The sequence below is a fragment of the Coffea arabica genome, chromosome 2c (genome assembly GCF_036785885.1).
Source record: "Coffea arabica cultivar ET-39 chromosome 2c, Coffea Arabica ET-39 HiFi, whole genome shotgun sequence".
NCBI lineage: Eukaryota > Viridiplantae > Streptophyta > Magnoliopsida > Gentianales > Rubiaceae > Coffea > Coffea arabica.
Window position 1 is genome coordinate 42,963,188 of NC_092312.1, and position 22,975 is coordinate 42,986,162.

A 22,975-nucleotide genomic window follows, 5' to 3' on the forward strand; every position below is an offset into this window, starting at 1 on the left:
GTTCTCCGCTTCGGGAGGGAGAGGGGGATGGTGAAGGGGAGTAGAGGGGGATAGGGGAGCAGAGAAGGAGAAGAGGGGAAGAAAAAATGAAAAAAAAAAATTGGGGAGAGGGGCTGCTGGTCGTCTGGTACCGCGAGGGAAGAGGGAGGGGGAAGGAAGGAAGAAGAAGAAGAAGAGGAGAGGAGAGAAAAGAAAAAGGAAAGAAAGAAAGAAAAAGAAAAAGAGAGAGAAAAAGAAAGAAAAGAAAAAAAATGGAAGGGCCATGGCTGCTGGGACTGAGAAGGCAGAGGTAACGGGGGAGGGAAGGGGGAGGGAGAAGGAAGAAGAAGAAGAAGAGAAAAAAGAAAAGAAAAAGGAAAGAAAGAAAAAGAAAAAGAAAGAGAAAGAAAAAAAAAGGAAAAAAAGTTTTTCGCTTTAAAAAAATTTCTACAAAAAAGTTTTTCACCTTACAAAAACTTCTACAATTTTTTCAAAAACTTCTACAGTGCACTACAGTAAAATTTTAGACAAACTCCTAAAAAACTTAGGTTCCAAACAGGCCCTATAATATAACTAGATTCAGTGTCATCTATGTATTCATCTACTTCTAAAACATCTTCATTTACACATTCTATTAGAATTGCATTCTTATTATGCATATTTTTTCTACGATTACAATCACGAGATAAATGTTCTGTACTTCCACAAGTAACAAAAAAAATCCATTAGAATTGAATCTTCTGATATGTTTTTCTTTATTTAAATATGGTTTTCGAGCTAATGATCTTCTAAGGAAATATTTTTTCTTTATTTTTTGTTTTTTATCTTTTTGCTTTTTTTGTTCTCCTTTTTGATTCATCATAACGTTGGGGAGTATAAATTTATTTACAAAAACTATATTCACCTTTAAATTGTCCAGTTATTTGTATATTTGTACATTTTTCAACTAATTGACTAACTATAAATTGAATTCTAGTTACTATGTTATCTAATTGAGATTGTATTATTTGTTATTTTTTTAACTTTTTATGAATTTCTGAGCCTAAAGGATCAGTAATTTCATAAATATTTTTTCTTTTATATATGAGTAAATCTTATATACACTAATAATATATACACTATCACCGTTTAATTTATGACATGTGTACAAAAGTTGAATTTCAAATTTAAATTTTTACATTGTTGATTTTTAACATGTGTATACAGTGTCAGTATAGAAAAAATTAATTTTTTATATTTATTTATATACATTTGTATAGATGTATATATGTACGTATATACCTGTGTATGTGTCTACATACGCCTAACCCGCTTTATCCCACTTTATCTTGCTTTAATCTTCGAGGGCTCTTAGCATATTCCTCCTGTGCCATAAACTCTGTGACTGATTCCCAGTCGGTAGTATAATATGACACCGGATTGTTTGTTCCCTGCAATTTCAGATTGAAAAGAGTCGCTCCCACCAAGAATAGAGGTGTTCACAACATTTTCTGCTACATACCACTGATCACTGTTTTGATTTTAATTTGATTCATACGTAAAATATATTTTCACGGATTCATGATATCTTGGTTACTAATAAGAACCCTTTTTTAGTTGCTTGTTCCCTGCAGTTTTGAGCGTTAATTTGGAGATGGCTTCCATGCTTAGTCAAATTGTTTGTACTCCGAATAACAATTGTAAGGTGTGGGAGGATCCCTCATTTTTCAAGTGGAGAAAGAGAGCTGCTCATGTTCCATTTCACTGCCATGAATCAGTTGAAGGTGAGTGTTAATTATTGTCTATTACACTCAATCACTAGCAGCAGTGTGCATCCTAGCTGTAAATGATTATACTGAATTCCTGCAAGTAATGTATTTTTGTACTACTCGGGGTAATTATTCAGAAGGGCGTGATTGTAGAGGGCAAACTTTGCAACTATTTATTGGAACGGGTCTTTGTACTGAATTTTGGAAAATGTACTAGTACTGTACGTGCAAATGTGTATATTTTCGTAGATCGATCAATAAAAATGCCCTTTATAATTAATAGCTTAAAATTCTGCTCTCTCGTTAAGTAACTGCAGCATTTTTATAGAGGCTGTAAGTGCAGCATTTCTAGAAATATTCAGCTGTTACTTTTTATCTGGCAGATTTGATTTCGTTGTGCTTTGTTATTATTATTATTTTTTTGTTTTTACTCCCAAAAGAAGGTGATTGTAAAAATTGTATGCCAATTTGTTTAGGATCTCTTAGATACTGGTATGAGCGCAACAAAGTAGATTTTTTGGTATCAAAATCGGCAGTTTGGGATGATAGGGCGGTAACTGAGGCCCTAGAGTGCGCTGCTTTTTGGGTGAAGGGCTTGCCTTTTGTCAAGTCTTTGTCGGGCTATTGGAAATTTCTACTTGCTCAGAGTCCTGAGACAAGTCCTGTGAACTTTCATGATAGCGCCTTTGAAGACTCTACATGGAGTACTATACCAGGTAGTATAGTCTTCACTTGAACTTTTTTCCAGCAAATTACTCTCTTTAACATCTATCACTGCTTATTACTTATGCAGACTAACTATTCCTTGCTTCTGTTCACTTATTGATGTTTATCTGTGGTGGACTTGTAGTTGTAGCCAACCCAGTTGTAGTGAATTGAGCACATTAACCCCAACTTGAAAGTGATGGCTTCTTCCACTAGAACATGCATGATTGGTTATTTTTATTTTCTACTAGCAGCTTTCCGTGTGACCTCTGCTCAGTTTTTGGTTTGAGCAAGACAGGAGTAATTTTCTTAGAATGAAACCATTCTCTGAGATTTTGCCCATAGTCACATGTTGTCTAGATGGTTAAATCCTCATAATTGAGATTCCTGGCAATCCAGAGTAATATACTTATTGCATGTGACTGGATTTAAAGTAACGGACATGTAAACTCAATTAAGTCCCAGATTGTTTGACTTTTTAATTGGTTGCTTGTTTGGTGTTGCCCAAGTTATCTCTTCAGGATAATTGAGGACATAGGTTTTCAACAGCATTACTGTGGAAGTTAGACTAGAAACTTTTATCTGCTGTTGGTAATTAGAAAGCTGTGTTGTTTTTCTCCCTTAGCCACTAAAAATCTGTAAAATTATTGGTATCTGAGATATCTAATATCTTAGTTATACTGGGTTCCAGAAAAGAGATTGTTTTGTCGTGTGAAGGTGGTGATGGGATATGTTACAGTCCTCACAGGATAGGGTAAATTCTGTTTGCAGTAGTTATCTTTGTAGAGGGTTGATCTCTTGAGTCGGATTAAAAGGCTATAGTTGGCTACATAAGCTAAGCATTTGCTTTGACCTTTGCAAGGATCAGCTAGGTGGTCATTCAATTGTTAATTGGTCAGCTGCAGCTGTCACCTGCAAAATTGGAAGTTTTTAAATTTTGTACTCTGTTGGTCCAAGGGCCCTTGTGTATATCAGTTGCAAGTAAAAGGTAGATCAGCTGGTCCAAATCAAATGATTAACTTGTTTCAAAGATGCATTTACACCTTCTTTTACTCTTATTCAAGATTATAAGTTTTATGTGTTGGGGGTTGTTCTGGAATTTTTCTATGGGTTCCTGGCATAGAGAGGAGTTATTCTGGACTCCTCTCAAAAGTTGAAGAGATGTCATTTCTCTTGTTTGGAAGAGAACATTAAGACTTGGTTAATATTTGAGGAAAGCCCCTTTCAGTTATTTGTATTGTTTCTGGGAACTGGACAAGAGTTAGACTGTAGTTCAGCTTGTACTTTTGTGCATGTTGGTGAATTTTTTTGTTTTTTAATCTCTGTGTCCATGGATGTAGTCCATTCATGATAAAAGTGTGCAAACCTCAAAGCAAATTGCCTGTCACTAACTTGTAATAACTATTTTGTGTTATGCACATGTTTGTAAGTGGCAAAATGGATGAATGGTTGATAAAATGGTTCTTCTTTAATGGATAGGGGATAAAGTTAATGCAATCCAATTACAATCATTTAATAAATGGATATAAATGGATTGGATCTTAGTGCATAATGCAAAACCATATTCCGTCCATTTAACCAGTTAGTAGAGTAGCTGGTATTGTTTGGTGTATTCTTTTGAATTTCAGTGCATAAAAATTCTCGTTGTTTATACTTTGTTCTTTTTGCGGGTTTTTCTGGTTCCTGGATGATGTTTCACAATTTAAAGTTTATTCCTGCAAAGTTCTGATTCATGATGCTTAAAGTTTTTCTTAAGCCACAACCAATAAAAAAAAAGAGTGATTTTTCCCTTCTCCATGATGTGTAAAAGATTTGGCAATAAAAATTTCATTCTACAGTCTGGATAGAAATTTAAGCAAACTATTTCACTAAAAAAATTGACTGAAAAAGAAAAAGATGAGAAAAAGAGAAGCAACTTGAGTTGAAACATTTGACATTGATGAGTTTAGTACTTGGCATAGATTTAGTAGAAGACAGAACATGTGATCATTAAGCAACCTAGGGTAGTGGATTCACTAGAAAAAAGGAAATATATCAAAGAAAGTACAAGACAATAACCAAAAAAAAAAAAGATTCTTCTCAAATTTAAATAGATTGGAGGGGCCAGTTATGAAGACTATTTGTTTCGAGTTCCAGTTCTTTCTTGTGAGTTCAAGAAGTATTCAACGATGACGTACTGTCTTCGAAAGCTAGTTTTGTGGACCCATAAGAACATCTCTTAATACTGGAAAGGTGTGAGTCCTAGGTTCTGTGCATTCGAATTGTAGGAGGAGGAGGTAGGGTTCAAATGAGTTTTTGTTTCTGTTCCCATTGCATTCTATTTTCATAATTGGATTATATGGATCAAATGGATTATCCATGTAAATCCATCAACTTAATTCGGTTTAAATGGTTATCCCTTTAAAGTCATTATCCTTTTTTGGTCATCCAAATCCATTTAAATTTGGTTTCTTTGGATGGACAAATGGAGTCATATAAGTCTATAAAACCTTGGTGAAGTGGTTATCCAAGTCCATTTAAAATTGCCACCTCTATGCATGTCATATGGCCTTATTAGATGCATATAGAGACACAAAAGTCTATAAAAGCTTCTTCTAGGATAGTGCCATTGTGAAACATTTTTGGGCTGATTGATATCACTAGAATTGATGTAGTGGATTCACTTTCTGTTTGATCAAATTCTGATCTGGTTATTCTTAGTTACTGGAATATGCAGCCTCTGGAGACATACAAATCCATAACAGGCTTTTGAGATTTACTGATCTGTTTCTTAGACTTTTCAAATTATTTTCTTTATATTTAAATTTTGGACCTATTGTATTTTGGAATGCATGTCACTGTCTTGCTCCATCAAAGTATTCATCTAATATTTCTGATGTGTCTTTGTTTCCTGATTGAAACAGTTCCTTCCAATTGGCAGATGCATGGTTTTGATAGGCCTATTTATACAAATGTTATGTATCCATTTCCACTTAATCCACCTAAAGTACCTGAGGAGAATCCGTGTGGCTGCTACAGAACTTACTTCTTGCTTCCTAGAGAATGGGAAGGTGAGTTAGCACCAAAGACTTGAAAAGTTAAGGTTGCTGTAGCTATCTCTGCATCCATGTTGCTCATTGTTTTCCATGTCTAATGAATAATATACTTCGAATATTTATTAAATGAGTTCTTTCATTCTCAGTATGTGTAATTTGAAATGTGTGTATAGTTAAACTAAATATAATGTCATTTGACTTTCTTGAGTGCACCACATTAGGATCGCGGCTAAACCACTGAGCATTTGAAGAGATTGATGCCCTGCTTTTTCGTTCAATTAATGATGTTTTAGGTGATACAAATATTAGAATTAATAATGCTGCTTTAGTTGCTTAAAATCATCCGACCTAGAATATTGTCTCGTTTAGAAGGTTTCGCCCTGGTAGTTTTTACAACTGTCTACCAAGAATGCATCAAATCAATTGTTTTGTATAGAAAAAACATGTGGAACCTTCAGTTTCTCGAGTTAACTTGAAGGTATTTTAGTTTACATTTTTCCCTTAATGAATTAGTGTCTAGAAATGTATCCAAGATAGAAATTATATTTAGTTCGTTTCACATTTTTGGTTAGCCAGTTTTGACTTATGATGAGATGTTGTTTAATTTCCCCCATCATCAGAGAGTTACTACCTGGACTGAACTAAAGATAGAAGTATTTGTTATTGATTCTGATATTTGGTTAGCCAAGAGCTAGACATTCATTGGATACTGGCAACCTATATACTCCCTTTGGTACCTCAATATAAGGCCTACTACCTTGGGTGTTGGCATTGGTAATGTGCTTAAAGAGTTGTGTACCCGATGGATTGGCAAAATGACGGTCATGCTTAGGCTTCTCTATATCTGATTCTCACATTTGGTATAATTTTTGAAAATAGAGGACCAAAATATTAACAGAACCAACATGAAAAGTCTGTGTTTTAATTGATGGAAGTTGATTGTATTGACTTTTATAATTTCATACAGTTTTTGTTATTCAAATCTCATATGGAGCTCTTAGTCTATTTAAATTCTGTTTATAGTTGATGTCAAAGCTCTCTTTTGAATCTCATTACAAGCACATGACAACTTACAGAAAATGCTTGGCAGTTGGTTAGACTAAAAAGTATACCAGGGTGATCCTAACATGGCTTTGAGTATAGCCACCAATCTAGCCAGGCCAAATCAGCAAAGTGGGAGAAAATTTCTCTCATTTATTCCAAGGCCACTTCCTTCCACTACTCTTAACACTTAACATCCCTTTATTTCTGAGATCTGTTCTTGCATTGTATGTGAATAACTCAATTACTAGTTTGTCAATTATTTAAGTAATTGCAAATATTCTTGCTATACACAAAACAAGTAAATATTTAATTAATATTAACTGATAAATCAGTAACTTTGTAATATCGAACTATAGAAATCCATCTAAAGTAAAAGGGAAAAAAAGAAGAAAATCTTAGATTTTTTTGTCATTTTAAGAATGTTAAAAGAAAAGAACAAAATTAACAGATTTGAAGGGGAAAAAAAGGAAACAGAGGAGTGGATAATACTGAGGAAAATAAAGGGACGTCAGAGTGTTGGAGTAGTGCAAGGAAATGGGCCTTGGAAGAAATAAATGAGAGATTTTCTCCCACTTTGCTGATGTGGCATGGCCTAGATTGGTGGCTGTACTGAATGCCTTGTTAGGATCATCATGACATACGTTTTACTCAACTTATTGTATCATAGTATATTATGCCTTTGTTCTTGCATGATAAGGATCAATGAACAGAAACGATTAGAATGAACCTGGAAAATGAATTCTGATGCCATGCTCTTTTGCAAAGGAAGATCGTAATTGTAACAAAGACATGAATAGATGGTTTTTGATCTCCTGATAGCAATTTCACTCGAAAATCGAAAAGGAAAACATTGTTCAAGAAGCTTCTGTTATCAGCTAGATCTGGAGACCGTTGCTTGCACAAGGGCCATTTTTGTGTATCTAATCTGAAAGGATCAATGACTGATTGACCGAAAACTACTATGCTTAGCAACGCAGAAAATGCAGTTTTTGTGGCTGGAAGATTCATTTTTTCCTTCTCTCCTTTTGTTTGTTTGATAATTTGCTTTTGCTAACCAGCTTTATAGCTAAACTCCAAAGTATAAGGTATCATGGTTCATATTAGGTGGTTTTAGACAATGGTAGAAACCCTTTCATATGACTTCATATAGCTAGTTATACATTACATGGTAATGCTGACATAGTACAGGCAGTTAGCTTCACAACTTGAATGATAGACACTTTGCATGAAGCACATATTTGGCTTTATCTAAACTTATGTGGAGATTGGTTATATACAAATTATGAAGATCTATTGTTCTGACCATATGCACTGACTAGTAATCCAATGGATCATGGAGATATTAGAGCAATCAAGTTATAGAATCCAATCCTTGAAGTCTACTCAAGATGAACAAGCTAGCAAAATTTTGAGAACAGTTTAACATTTGATATTGAACTCATTGTTCAACATTATATTGAGCATTTATTTGAAAATGTGGCCTTTTGAAACTTGAGAGAGACAGAGATAGACAAGGAGAAAGAGAAGGTAGGAACTTAGTAGGCATTCTTTTCTTCCTTTATTGGTAATTCTTTCTTACTGCTGTTTCTTAATTTGAAAGAGACTCCCCACTTCACAATGACGTTAATGTTTGCATGTCTTGAATATTATTCTACCAATCTAATGATCCTCTTTACCATTCTCTTTCCTGATTCCCACCCCCCCCCCCCCCAACCCAAAAAGAAATATCTAAATATGGAACCTGCATACTTCTGTGCACATTGTGGGAACTTGCATTTTCTCCCATAAGGCTGTAACATACAAGTGTATTCCCACTGGGCTATTATGTGTCTCTAGCCCTTGAACTTTCTGGCCTTGATTAATACTGTTTTGAGTTTTCAAATTCTTTTGTGATTCTTATCATTACATGACATATAACTAAGCATCTGTTCATTCGTTTTCATTGTTATGATGCAATGTCTAAAATGTTGGACAGGTCGGAGGATATTTCTTCATTTTGAAGCTGTTGATTCTGCCTTCTTTGCTTGGGTGAATGGTGTACCTGTTGGATACAGGTCGGTGATGCAAAACTTTTCCCATAAGTTGAGATTATTATTATTATTGACGTTGTATAGAACCTGCTTTAGGCTGTCTTTATCTTATCTTGGTTGGTACTTAACTAGTCCTCTCTATGAGAAATGGTTGAAGCATAAACTTTTGGGAGAATTAGGAATAAGGGAGAAGATTTGATTTTTGTTATTAGGATATAACTGTTGGCAAATTTATTTTTGGAGAAATTGGTTCTGTTTGTCAATTATAAAAAAAGGAGGCATGTAGTTAAATTTCCATAATAATGTCTCAATTACATCTAGAGTTAAAAAATTAATTGCAACTCAGTCCCTAAAATAGATCTCTTTTTCAAAGAAGGTCCTTTATCATGGTCAGTGGGTCAGCCGCCCAAGCTGCCACGCACCACCGGCTGCTGGCACCTCCTGTAGGACTTTTTGTTTGAATATACTTCATCACTTTAATTTCTGCAACGAATACGGATACTAGATTGGATCTATCTGAAGATGGGCGGATGATCACCAATGGAAAGCAAAAAAACGATTGCGGCTCGCCACTTGGCCACCTTCTAAATCATTTCGAAAACAGAGAAAATTCATATTTTAATTTTTCCTCTGAAAGCAGATCACAGATTTACATTTAGTTTTGTAGAAGATAGCCAGAGATCTACCAAGCAGGCAGACTCGAGGTGGGACCAGGGCTTAAGTTTCAAACACCCACAAAATTTTTACCAAATCTTTTCTCAGCAAAAAGAACATAGAAACCAATCAGGCAGACTCGAGGTGGGACTACGACTTAAGTTTACCCTTAAAGTGAGTCCAAACACCCACAAAATTTATTCCAAAATCTTTTCTCAACAACGAGAACATAGATTAAGTATCCATGAAAAAAGCCAGAAAGCCAGCAGTTGGGCAGAGATTCGAGGTAGCTCTCTTTTTGTCTCCGTTTTTTAGTAATTAAGTTACTTTCATCTGTGTGTGTGTGTGTGGAGAGCAACAGTAACTGGTGCACAAGGGGCTGCTCATGAGAGGATATTGCAGGAGTAACAGCATCCTTCCTGTGGCGAACTATCAGGTCCTGTGTAAGAGATTGGCCACTCTTTCCCAGACCTAAGTTTACCACCACTCAAACTCCCACAGAATGCAGAATGCTATCTTGGATGGTCAGGAAAGAAGAAGCCCATAAATTGAAAAACCCTTTTCTGTTATGGGGTGTCAAACCTAGGGTGCAATTAAACTATCCTCATGATATGGTTTTAGCATCTCAAATAAATCAATTGATCCTTAGTCTTTTCACCGAGTTAAACCATTTAGTTAGAGAGAAATATAGATACTTGAGATCCACAAGTGTAATTAAACTTTTTGTGTCAACATTATCAATTGCATCCCTGTGCCACCCCCAGCACCTCAACCCAGAATACCATCATCCGCTTCCCCTTCCAAACGCTCACATCTGCGATCCCTGTCCCACTTGACATGCCCATCAATTTCACAAGAAACAGCCTCACCCCTCACTTCTGTTTTCACCCTGCCAACACAAAGCAACCCAATCTCCATGCTGATCTTACTACCTCCAAAGAAAACATGCCTGTAAACTCTTCCCGCCCCCCTCACTGCTCGCATGACTTTCAGCACCTACCAATGCCTCTGACCAATCTGCGTCCCTGTCCCCCAGCATTTACCTCATCCTAAATATCTCCTTTCTCTCAACACGGCCTCCATGCAGACCCCCTAGCTCTTTTACCACAAACTGTTCTCAACTCTTCTGACTCCCACCTTCCCGCTCATCATCCCAACACCTATTGATGTCTCTGAACCAATCTGCATCTCTCACTGCCACCTCATCCCAATCTATCTCCCTTCCCCTTGGCCTTCCCCTTTGGACAATGGATGGTAGCCTCCCTTCCAATGCCCACAATGAAACTCGTACCCCATTCACCTGCATAATTTGCAGATGTAAAACAAAACTAAAGGACATGTGCACAGGTAAAATAAGGAAGTTGATTTTGGAGGAAGTTGTTTGTGGAGGGAATGAGGTGCGTCCTAACTACTTTTTTGGAAGCATCTAACCTATTAAGCACGTGCCTTTTCCAACTAATGCACAGGTATTTAGTTGGACCAGCTTGAAGATCATGCTTTTAACAGTTTAGATGATTATTTAAGATTCAAACTAGTTGAGTGGCCAAACTTTGAGACTCATAATAGTTTAGTGATGTCCTAGTATTTTGTGCCAAGTTGTTTGGGCTTCTCAAGAGATAAATGAAGACAGAAGCATTTACATTTCTCAAGACAGAACTAAGAAGTTTGTTCACTCTAGAGGCATGATTGCTTTTCTGCTATCACCAAATATGTTTGGGTCCATATTTTAATCTAATGATCTACCATATTTCAAAGTATTTTGAGAGAAAATACTGTCTCCCGATTGTACCAATAAAAATTTGTAATTTGTGACAATTCCCTCAACTAACAGGATATTAATCAGTATTACTTATTAACAGTTAAAACTCATAATAAAATAATTTCAACAGTTTTCAACATTTGGGGCTGGATTTTGGGTTTTGATAGTTGAACTGTTAGAGTTTGAAGTGCTTGCAATGCTTTCTATTGAACGAAAATCTGAACTACAAACAGCCTGAAAAAAGGCTGCACTCAAATTTCAAAACTAAACAAGCCACGGATTAATTGTGAAATATTTTACATAATGACTTGGGTTCCCCTAGATGGTGCTGCAACTAGTTGGGCCAATGGCAATGATGTTTACTTTGTGATGCAGTAGACTAGAAAAGGTTATATCAAGTATTTTGAATACAACACCAGCTGACAGAAACAAATAAATCAGCTGCTGATAGGAAACAAGAAGGCAGCAGTAGCTGTGTTTTTCCGCAAAGAAACTTAGACAGCAAAAGTGAATCTGAGTCCACTCTAATAATGAAAGGTCAATATACTAATTTAAGAGAAATCCAAGTTCTGCAGTAGCCTTGTGACTGGACTATTAAATATTCCTAAGCCCAACACAAGGATAAACTCAACCTGCAAAACTGATGATATCAATTAGAACGGTTCAAAAACAAAATCCTCAACTACAGCAAATTGAACCTTGGAGAGTCGGTGGAGTAACATCATATTTGAACTCTGCAAGACAGATGAGCTTCATACTTCACAAAGCACAAGTAAATGCTGATACATGCAGAGCCACATGTTATAGAGGCTGCACAAGTCAACTTTGCACCTCAAGTTGATGCAGACTCCTCATCTCTATGTGAAAAGCTTAATTATGACTTTCCAGTAGTAACTTTTAGATGTGCATGCCACGAAAATAATTCTGGTGTGTACATAAAATAAATAATATGGCGAAATTTTTATCCTATAAATCTAAACTGGAGTAGCAACTATGGGACATCTCTGCTTGTCATTAAAGAATTGCAAACAGACTTGTTGATCTGGGTGGGAACTTTAACTTGTGAAGCTTCTGTTATACACCACACATGCACATCTATGTACTGAAACATGCATAGCTGTATAGTTATTTATTGCAGTGTATGCAGAGATGAATAGAGTATATATGTTCCTGATTTGCTATTCAGCCTTGACGCATGAAGGCTTTGAATCATCTTTTTCCGGCCTGAAAATTTGAAGGATGAGCGCTCAGCTCTAAACTCTTCGTGATGTATTTTTCTTCTTGATAACATAAGATAAACAATATGATCAAAATTTTATTGTATAAATGTAAACTGGAGACGCAAACATAGGACATTGTTGCATGTCATTAAAGAATGACTGTGAGTCTAGATGAGAATTTTAACTTGTGAAGCTTCTGTTACGAATTACATATGCACATCTATGTATGGAAACATGCATATCTATACAGTTATTTATTATAGTGTATGTGGAGATGAACAGAGTATATATGTTCCTAATTTGCTATTCAGCCTTGATGCATGAAGGCTTTGAATCATCTTTTTCTGGCCAGAAAATATGAAGGATGAGTGCTGAGCTCTATACTCTTTGTAATGTTTTTTGTTCTTGATAACATGGCTACGAGTAATTATTCAATGTTGTGGACGGAAGCGATGAGGGAAAAAAATATGAATGTCAGATAGTTAAAAATTCGAGAATAGGGTGTTGCATAGCAGAGTGCTTAAGCGGTTTTTTATGATAAAGGTTCAATTTGTGACCATCCTCATTTCCCCTTCTTGCTTCGTCTATCATCCGTTCGCCTCAAAAGAAAATCATTAAAGAAATAGTTTTCACTTTTTAACTTATAACCATTCTCAAAGTGATTGATAAGTGTAGTGCTCAATTTCAGGTTTTTGATTTGACCAAAGATTTTGAACAGAAATTAAGATTTTATGCTTCTGAGTTTACCTTTGAGCATTTATGGAGCTGTATTTTAGTTGTTACTTGTATAAAACAGCACCTAAGATGCACAAGCCTGTCTAATAAATAAAAGCTATGTTCGGCCATGGTAGGCATATATGTTATGTTACATTGCTTTTTAGATGTCTATGTCAGTTGTTATGGACCAACTAATCAGATTTAGTGCTATTGTCGTTGAGAATTTTTATAACAGCATGACTATTATGATTTGGCATGTTGTTTACTTCGCGGATGTAAACTGTATACATAATGCTTTTGTTTTTGACGAATATGCGAAAGAATAAGGCAAAAATGTGATGTGTAGAATATTTGCCACCTGCTGAATTTTATGACTTTTCAGAATATGTCATTTTAGAGATAATAATTTCTGATTAAGCTACTGAAACTGCTTAATTACTTAGAAAGTTATCCTTTTGAAGTTGGGCAATTATTACTATGTGATCGATAAAAGTAATTAACTTTCGCTAAGATTACAGTTCTAGCAATGTGGGTGTAATACTTGTCGTCCTTCAAACATGCTTTACTCATAATGTATCCAATGGAATCCAGTGTACTGGCATCTGTGCACGTTAATTGTGTGACACAACAATCTATACCTAATGTGAGTCTATATGAAATAGGAAACTGCATTCTCCGCGTAACATCTAAAATGTACCCACGGCAATCATCCTTGGATGACATCTCTGGTTGAATTTGTACATGCATCGTAATATTGAACGTTGTATTGCACTAGGAGGTAAAGTGAGAACCGTGTTGGATATGTGGATCCTTTCAATCAGTCAATGTTTGATTGTAAATGGAAAGTCATTGAGTCACTTGACTTATTTTTGAACTTGTGCTGAAGTTCCCAATTCCAAGGTTAATGTCAAAGAAGATTTTCTTTTTGTTAATTTCACTTAATTGACAGTTGCTTAAAAATATTCTGGCACCATAGCCTGGTAGATGATGAATTAATTTTTTCCACATTTGTTGGATGACACTGAAATGATGAAAGCTCTCCTAAAGCCTCCTAAAACATTTGGAAAGCCCTAAACCTTCAGGAGCTATTGATGCTGCATATGTATACCGACTATATTTGTGCATTTTCATGTGGTATGAAATGTTAACTTTATTTATTTTGATTTTCCCTGATTCAGTCAGGATAGTAGACTACCTGGTGAATTTGAGATCACAGATTTTTGTCATCCATGTGGATCTGGCAAGAGAAATTCCCTAGCTGCGCAAGTGATGCGATGGAGTGATGGTTCTTACCTTGAGGATCAGGATCACTGGTGGTTATCGGGCATCCATCGTGATGTGCTTCTTCTAGCCAAGCCCAAGGTTTGCAATGAAATGTCATCATACAGAACCTTGTAAATTGGCTTTATTTCCACTGCCTGATTCTAAATAAGCATGTTTACTGTCATCAAGGAATTTTCTTTTTTGTGGGGGGTGGGGAGCATTATTTGGAGATGAATTAAAAATTTTAATAGAGAATTTGTTTGGTTAACATTTGAATGAACTCATAAACTATCTATCTCCTGGTAGATCTGACACTGGTATCTGGCTGAGTCAGTTCGCACTTCTCTGTTGCTTATACCTGATAAGGTTTATGTGAAACTGAAATGCAATTTGTTACTTTAACATTTTCCATTTGTAGTTAACGCTCGTTCATAAAGATCAAAGCCATTTACTACCAAACAAGTAGTGGTTACTAAGAGTGATTAAATGATAATATAAGTACACTTACTGCAGAAATTTCTAAATGATCTTGTTCTCAAAATTGACAGACAAAAATATACAAAGAATAGAACTCAATAAATTGAAACATTCTCTTACCGTCATCTCCTCTTTTGACGGGGATTAATATTTTTAATTTTGGCAATTTTTTGTTTTTTTATCTTTAAATCTTTTTCTTGGCAATGTGCTTCCCTTAACATGCCTACCGCCTTCTGGTTTTAGGCTGAATCTCAACTAGTTTGGTTTTCAAAACTAGAGTCTTCTACATAGATGTTGCCTCATTTGGTTGATTTGATCTTTTTATATTTATATTTCGCAATTGATGGAGGATGTTAAAATCTCTAATGTGGCTGTCAATCCCCTAATATTGTCTTGGTGTACACCATGCATTTTCATTTTTTTAAGGATGTATATTATACAATAACCTTGACAAGACAAATTGAAGTCTTTGCTGCCCCAAGTGAGGGAATCCCTCTTCTGAAGGGCACAACATTCAGTTGTTTCTGCTTTTTTTTTTTTTTTTAATTTACTATTGAAGTGGTCTTTAAAAAGTCAAGACTGCTGTCATGCGACACTGTTTTATGCTGTATGAAATGCAAAAAAGAAGTCATAAAACAGTATTTCAGAAAGCTGGAGAGTTATTTGAGCAAGTAAACCTGAAGGCTAGAACACCCGTGATACCCAAATGAGGATAACAAGGACCTAATTTCTCAGCTGTTGTAGTACCTAATGAACAAGATGGGATGGGTGCTGCTTCAATCTCTTGCTAAATCTTTACATGGAGTGGTTATATCTGCTTGAACTACTAACCACCCGTTTGGTTGGAATTTCACAATGGCAAAGACAATGAGTATCAAAAGTTCCTCAATGGTAATAGGTTTTGCCTATTCCTTTTCACTCGTTTCGTAATTACGTTGCAATGGGAATCTATTAGATATTTTCCATTTTCTTTTTATTACTATAATGGATTTCCTTTTTTTCTTCTTCAATATTTTTTCTTGCTTCATAATGGAATCGGCTGATCTTCCATAAGCACCACCATGTAGCAGCCAACAATCACAGCCTATGACATCATGAAGCATAGTAGTCCCCAAAACTTCACAAATTTATCGCAAATTCTTCAAATGATCTCCATGCATTTTAGTGAAAACAAAATTTCAATTGAAATTCAACAAACTATTTTTTCCTAGTTTGTACAAATCTAAAAACCCGCCACCATCACCACCAATTGCTAATTAAAAAAAAAATTCACCATGAATACCCAACATCTGACCATCTGACCATTACCAGCGAAATCAGGAGAAGAAGAAGATGAAAACTCAACCATCTCTAGCTTGGATCCCATGGTTGACCTATGTTGGAGGAATCTAGAGCTGATGGGTTAAGGGAAAGCTTAGGTAAGGAGATAGAAACAAGGGGTGTTGGGTGGTGAGGATGTGAGTGAGAGAAGCGTTGAGAGAGAGAGAGAGAGAGAGAGAGAGAGAGAGAGTTTTTTGTAAGGTTTTTTTTCTTTTATTTTTGTGGTTTGGTGGGTAACCAAGGCAAAAGGGCCCAATTTACTCTGGAATGGCCATTGAAGAGTTTTTGGCCTTCCATTATCATAGATTGATTACCATTGCAGTGTTCCAAACATTATCAATGACAATCATTGATGGTCACACCCATTGCCTACCCCCTAAACCCTCCAACCAAACAGGTGGTAAGATTTCCAAGTTCTATCACTATCAATAGTTAATACGTGCCTTAAAAGTTAAAAGTTATGCTGGGATACATGGAAAATATTCCTTTTAATAACAATTTATTCCAGGAACTTGTTTTGTCCCCATGCATGCAGTCTCCATCATACCCAGTGCTATAGGTGGAAAGCTACCATTCTTCCCTAGAATGAAGCTTTAACACAGTTGACAAAAAAACCATGCAGAAAACTTCCTTAAACTTACCCAACCTCTTTAGATTGTTGTGAACATTTTTGCTATTCACAATAAATTTGGGAGCAGATAGTGCACTCTCATGCAAGTATCAACCGGCGGATTTTGTACTGATTCCCAACCACTTATCTTTCTTCATCTATTCCCTCCTCCGCCCCCCCCCCCTCTCATGAAATTACTTTTTGTTTTCTTGGTTCCATGTTTCAATTGTCCAAGACTAGGGAGAGGCCTGCGTAACACATGGGAATTGGTACGTGTGTTGTGGAAAAAAGTATTGAAGAGGTGATTAATGAATTTGCAATGTCTAGTTAAGAAGAAAGTGAAAGAAATATGAGATGAAACGTAATGGAAGATAATATAATAGAAACTAACTTATGTAGTAAAGAAGAATTGTAATGCACTCATTTTATGAAAATCACCTAGTAGAAGGAAAATAAGAATAGACAATAACATAAGGATATGAGAAATTATTAACATAATAGCACAATAACACATAATTTAAAACTATCTTTAACCATAGTATTTCACACAAATTTTGACACTTAATGCAACCATTATGTGTAAAATTATCTTGGCATGTGTTGCGAATGAATATAGTTTAGGAGCATCCTTGAAATTTTCTTCAGCTACAAATTTCCCCGGTTAATTCTTCTAGATAGTGTCTAGAACAAAAACATGTAGCATAAAATGGCAGTTCTACAAGAAAGAATGCTCATTCTTTTACACTAGTACTCATGGAATGAAGCAAACTATAGCTGGATGTACAATTTTTGGACTAATTCTTAGAGATTACAACTCACATACCGAAAAGGAGTAGCACGTTTTCTATAAAGTAAATTATTACCTACAAATTTGTAAACAACAACGACAAAATAATCAACCATCAATTACCTAGAGCCTAAAAAAGAAAAGCAGAAGAAGAAATAGTAAAATATTGAACAATTGCTGCCTTCTAAAGCACAGGAGACCGAAGAAGAAGAATTCCAATCACATTGCAGTTATGATTGCCCGATATTAAAGCATAGGAAACTGAAGAAGAAGAATTCGAATCACTTTGTAGTTATGACTGTAATGGACAAGTAACAATTAAGTCTTGTTATGGACATTAAAGTTGTCTTAATTTCACACAGATTCTATCTATTAATGATGCAACATGTAGATTACTCAATGACTAAATAAAGGGTGAAATGGTCATTTTCTTCATGTCCTTGCATTATATTTCTTGTACAATTTTCATAACCAATTTAAGAAGAACATGTGGAATTACTGAAGTACCCATATAGGAGGCAGATGAAACTTATGAACACTGCCATCCAAAGTGCTTTTTATATATGTATAGGATGTCTTGTCGGCATGTCAACCAGAATATAGTTTATCCTGATATCATCCAAAAGTTGCTATCTGGTATTGGACATGATACTTAGAACTGAAACATACCCATTCTGGCCTTTTCTTTTTGAATAAGTAACTAATCAAATTTGTTAACATACAGCAACATTTCCTAATCCAAGCTGGAAAATATACAGGTGTTCATTGCTGATTATTTCTTCAAATCAAGCTTGGCTGAAGGTTTTTCTTATGCAGATATACAGGTAACCATTGTTTAAGCTTCCTGTTTTTTATGGCAAGATGCGCTAGAAAGTGAATCTTTTTCATTGCTTTGGAAGCTTAATTCTTTGTTTCTAGTCTACTTCATATCATTAACCTTTGTGGTGGAGGAGCATTTTTCTATATTGTAAAGACAAGTGTCTTCATACTATGTCGATTTTATTATTGCACGTTTCATGTTTTTAAGGTCAAGGTGCTACTGCATCTTCAGCAATGGTTCATCCTATAACAGTTTTGTTCTTGTAATGCATTAACAGATTTAGAGAGGATATTTTGGATATTTTGCTCCAGGAGACAAATTGCTTTGCTTTTGGCATCTCAGGGAGAAGTTGACTTATCTGAAGTGCTTATATGAAGCTTTACCCTCTTATGAAGTTCTTAAAGTTATTGTTGATTGACTTTTAGAATTTCATGAACTTCACTAATTGTTTTAAGCTTAAGAGAAATAGACTTTTTGTCTCTAGACAGTAGAACAAATATCTTGTGTAACACTGCCATTTCTTTTGAACATCAACAATGGCAACTGTGCCGAGTTATAAGCAGCCAACCGACTGACATATTTTCTATGAAGAGATTGGGTGATTGAAGTATGGTGGAACCACCTTACCAGAGTATTTAAGCTGCGAAGAATGGTGTATCTACAAGGTTGGAAGAAATTTGAAAAGTACTAGCAATTTCGGGTCAAGTGGTTTTCATCAATTCAACAGAAACAAGGCATGGAAGACATTAAGTATCATGAATATTGAGACAAATAGAAAAAAAAGAAAGAAAGAAAAGCCTGGCCTCTTTCCAAATACCATGAATATTGAGATAATTAACTAATCTTTTTGTTGCCTGAGTAGCACTTTTAGAACTTGAGGCACTAAATTGCAATGACCAAAGTCTTCTCACCAGCAGTTTTGCACATGTCCGCATTTCTGCACATGTTACTATCCTTGACATATGTCATGTACCCAGTTTGAGTAGCCACAATGCTGACTCACCATTTCTCCAGATACCTATGAATAGCATGCTGACTGTCATGATCTCTCTGATACAATTTCTCCATATTTAGTGTAATATAAAGACAATATACCTGAGAGGGTGTCTTCTGTATCATTTAGTCTATTATTGGATTGATTTAGTTAATGGTCAGGCAGTTTGCATGCAACTAGCCTTAGTTCTACTTTTATTCTAATTATATAAATACAATCTGATGAAGTCAACCCTTTTTTTCTTTTGATGTGTTTAATTAACAAAAGTGCTATAGCATATGCTCCTACCTCAATATCAGCTTGAATGACACTTGCATACTCAAAACCTCATTGAGTTGCTGAGCTTACACCAGAATGCAATTAATTATTGCAAGACTTGAGTTGCAACTGCAATATGGAGGATGGCTGACACTTCTAGTTGCATATATATAGTGAAAGAGATGTATGTGTGGCTAATTTCTAAAGATTTAAGTATAATACAATTAGATGTGACTGCCTTTGTGGATTTTGATATGGGTTAAAAAATCATCTTTTTATTAGCTTTATTTGTAAATTATATTGCTTGTAGTTGTGAGTGAATCACAGCAAGAGCTAGGCAGTTGCCTGCCAATTGAATTTAGCTGGGGTAAAACTTGATTTGCTTCCTTCATTTTCATTGTCAGGGAGGCCACTAAGTTAACAGAGAGGAGAAATTTGCAAGATTTCCATCAACTCCCCTCTTTTAAAGTACATTGTGAAACAGAACACCTTTACATAGATGCCCAAACTTGCAGTGTCCTTACCTTACGTTCCTCAACTTTAAACCTTGTTATTTATATTAATATGTGGTAGATAATTGAGTAATTGGAAATAGATGTTTCCTTACCTCTTTTAAGTGTTTATTGTTGTCGATCTGAAAGTCATTTGTATGTTAATATCATAAGCTTTCTTTTTGGCTAAAGTTATTCACTACTTTTCAGATTTGTGGATATACAAAAAATAATGTAACTTAAATATATTTCTGTCTAAAATTTAGGTTGAAGTGCAAATTGATTCTTCAAATCAAATACCAAAGGAGGACATTCTAGGTTACTTCACCATTGAAGGTGCTTTATTTGATACAGAGAGTTGGTATTGCGGCAACCATAATGCTCGTGCTGATCTGCTTTCTAGTAGTGTGGCTCATTTACAACTGGATTCATCTCTAAATCATTATATTGGATTCATGGGGTATATGTTAAAGGGAAAATTGCTTTCGCCAAAGCTTTGGTCAGCTGAGCAAGTAAGATTCCATTTTCCAACTTGATCATTTGCTGCATATAGCTTTCTTAAGGCTCTAATGATTTCTACATTGAAATCTAATAGACCTGAAGATCTATGCGTGTAACATTTGAAGATCTATGTCACACATATCAACAGTCCACAGTTTCTGTGATCCTAGGCACATATCCAAATTGTGTAACTACTTGAAGGTCAGCAGTGATGTTAGGCACATGTCCAAAATGTAAGCTGCTGTTTGTTGTGGTTTCTTCGACAGCTTGCATGGAAGTGCCCTGCAACTTCCAGTTAGGGCATTTGTACTGATCAAATTTGACATCTTGCATGGAAGTGCTCTGCAACTTCCAGTTAGAGCATTTGTACTGATGAATCAGTAATTCAATGCTAATAATAGTTTTGTTAGCTAATTTTCTTGTCAGATAGGTATACTCAATTGTGCACTTGTCAATTGAGCAAGTACATGCAAGCTCGAAAAAGTAGTTATAATTTCCTAAGTACATGTATTTCAATGCTACATACTGCATGTTTAGATTTTATTTCTAAGTTTTTGAAAATTTTGAATGTGTATCTTGAAATGCAAATTGAATGGCTGAGATGAGAAGGTTTCCTTGGAGTATGATGAAGATACCGAAATTTGGCAAATCTGACTATGGCAATTCCATTTTATAAATGGTTGAAATCTAGTTCAACTCTCCTAGGACATTCGAGAATTTAGTTCTCTGACTTATTGTACAAATTATAATGTTAATGTAATAAAAAATTGAAAACATATCTCCACTTCTTGATTAACTTTCCCTTAATAAAATAAACTAGAAAGTAGAAGTCCAATAAAGTGTCAAGCTTTTGAATTGTCACCTTTAAAGTCTAAAAATTTATGGTCCTTCTTGTATTCAAACAAATATCAAAATAAGTCTGAGCCAGGATGAGCAACAGCTATACGAAAGAAATGGAAAGCAAATTACATCACATCTGAAGCAACTAAGCAGAAGAATAGCTTTCAATACTGTCTGCTGAATGACCAGTTGGTACAATCACAAAAGGACTACCTCCTTTTGTAGTTCTTTAACCAGAACTCACCTCAACTACATTGCATTGCAATGGGGAACCAGCTCAATTTCCATACCATCCTGAAATGATGGTGAGCTTTCCCAACCATCAGACAAACCTGGTCATGAATGGATCGAATCAGACAAAAGGGGAAAAGACCAGGTTGAAAATGGTTTCAATTTCTTTGCATTTTTCTTGGACAGTCACTGGACCAGTCATACTAGTTGAACAAGCCACATAACCAATTTGATAAGTGGTCCACATGCATCAGGACCTTGATTTTGCAAACTTTGAGTTCAAATGATTTGTCAATAGGCAGTGTTTTGCATTTTCAGTTTCTCATTGATCTCTTACACAGTTAATTTGCCTTTGTTGACAGCCAAATCTCTACACTTTAGTTGTGACCCTCAAAGATGCATCTGGAAATGTAATCGATTGTGAGTCATGCCAAGTAGGTATAAGAGAAATATCAAAAGCCCCAAAACAGCTGCTTGTAAATGGGCACCCAGTGGTAATAAGAGGTGTTAATAGACATGAACACCATCCACGCCTTGGGAAGACAAACTTGGAGTCCTGCATGGTTAAGGTGATGCGTCACGACCTTTCTCCTCAAGCTAAATATCTATCTGCATGCTTTAATTTTGAGTTACTGATAGGATTTTGCTTAATAAATTTGTACTATTTGTTTAGGATTTGGTCTTAATGAAGCAAAACAATATCAATGCTGTTAGAAACAGCCATTATCCCCAACATCAACGATGGTACGAGTTATGTGATCTGTTTGGGATGTACATGATTGATGAAGCCAATATCGAGACACATGGTTTTCATGACTTTACAAACGTAAAGCATCCTACACAGGAACCAAGTTGGGCTTCTTGCATGTTGGATCGTGTCATTGGCATGGTTGAGAGGGACAAAAATCATGCCTGCATCATATCTTGGTCTCTTGGGAATGAGTCAGCCTATGGACCTAATCATGCTGCACTTGCTGGTATGAGAATCCATATTGTTTGGAATGCAAACAACATTTTTCTCACATATTCTCTTGTAGCATTTAAGTATTCCTAGTGAACAAAACTGTCACTTGTTTTTTGCGGCCCGTGTATAGGGAAGGATGACATTTTTTTACTACCTTTATATGTTTATTTTCAAGTGTAAAATTGAGAAAGATCTCCACCTTACTTTGGATATCAAACTAGTTAAAGGTCTCAAGTTTTGAAATCTTGTTTGAAAGTTGTGGCTGGTAGTTGTGGGCACAGCGTCCATTTTGGGAGTGAGTCCAAGACTTTAAAATTTAATTCAGTGAATGCACAAAAATCACATACTTCGGAGAACATCCCTTCATGTTTGGAGAAGTAAAATAGCTATGCATCATAAGAAGCAGGCGTGGTTTATTCTCTGGGGTTGCTCATGGGATGGTGGTTGGACTGTTTGTAGTTTGTCGGCTAGAGTTTCTGGTTTAAACTGACAGGTGCATTCCAAGCATCAAGAGAATATAAAGCCAAT

The 22,975-nt window shown here is 35.7% G+C and overlaps 1 protein-coding gene across 1 annotated transcript in view; it reads left to right on the top strand.

The window, feature by feature from the left end:
• The first annotated feature begins 1,278 nt into the window (after nt 1-1,278).
• LOC113727321 (uncharacterized) overlaps nt 1,279-22,975 on the top strand; it is a 28,873-nt gene continuing 7,176 nt past the window's right edge. The window contains exons 1-10 of the mRNA XM_027251420.2: nt 1,279-1,453; nt 1,576-1,742; nt 2,204-2,443; nt 5,336-5,482; nt 8,487-8,565; nt 14,070-14,253; nt 18,107-18,172; nt 20,178-20,423; nt 21,846-22,052; nt 22,157-22,460. Of these exons, the coding sequence (XP_027107221.1) occupies nt 1,613-1,742; nt 2,204-2,443; nt 5,336-5,482; nt 8,487-8,565; nt 14,070-14,253; nt 18,107-18,172; nt 20,178-20,423; nt 21,846-22,052; nt 22,157-22,460 (1,603 nt within the window). The 5' untranslated portion in view covers nt 1,279-1,453; nt 1,576-1,612. The remainder of the gene's footprint in view (nt 1,454-1,575; nt 1,743-2,203; nt 2,444-5,335; nt 5,483-8,486; nt 8,566-14,069; nt 14,254-18,106; nt 18,173-20,177; nt 20,424-21,845; nt 22,053-22,156; nt 22,461-22,975) is intronic.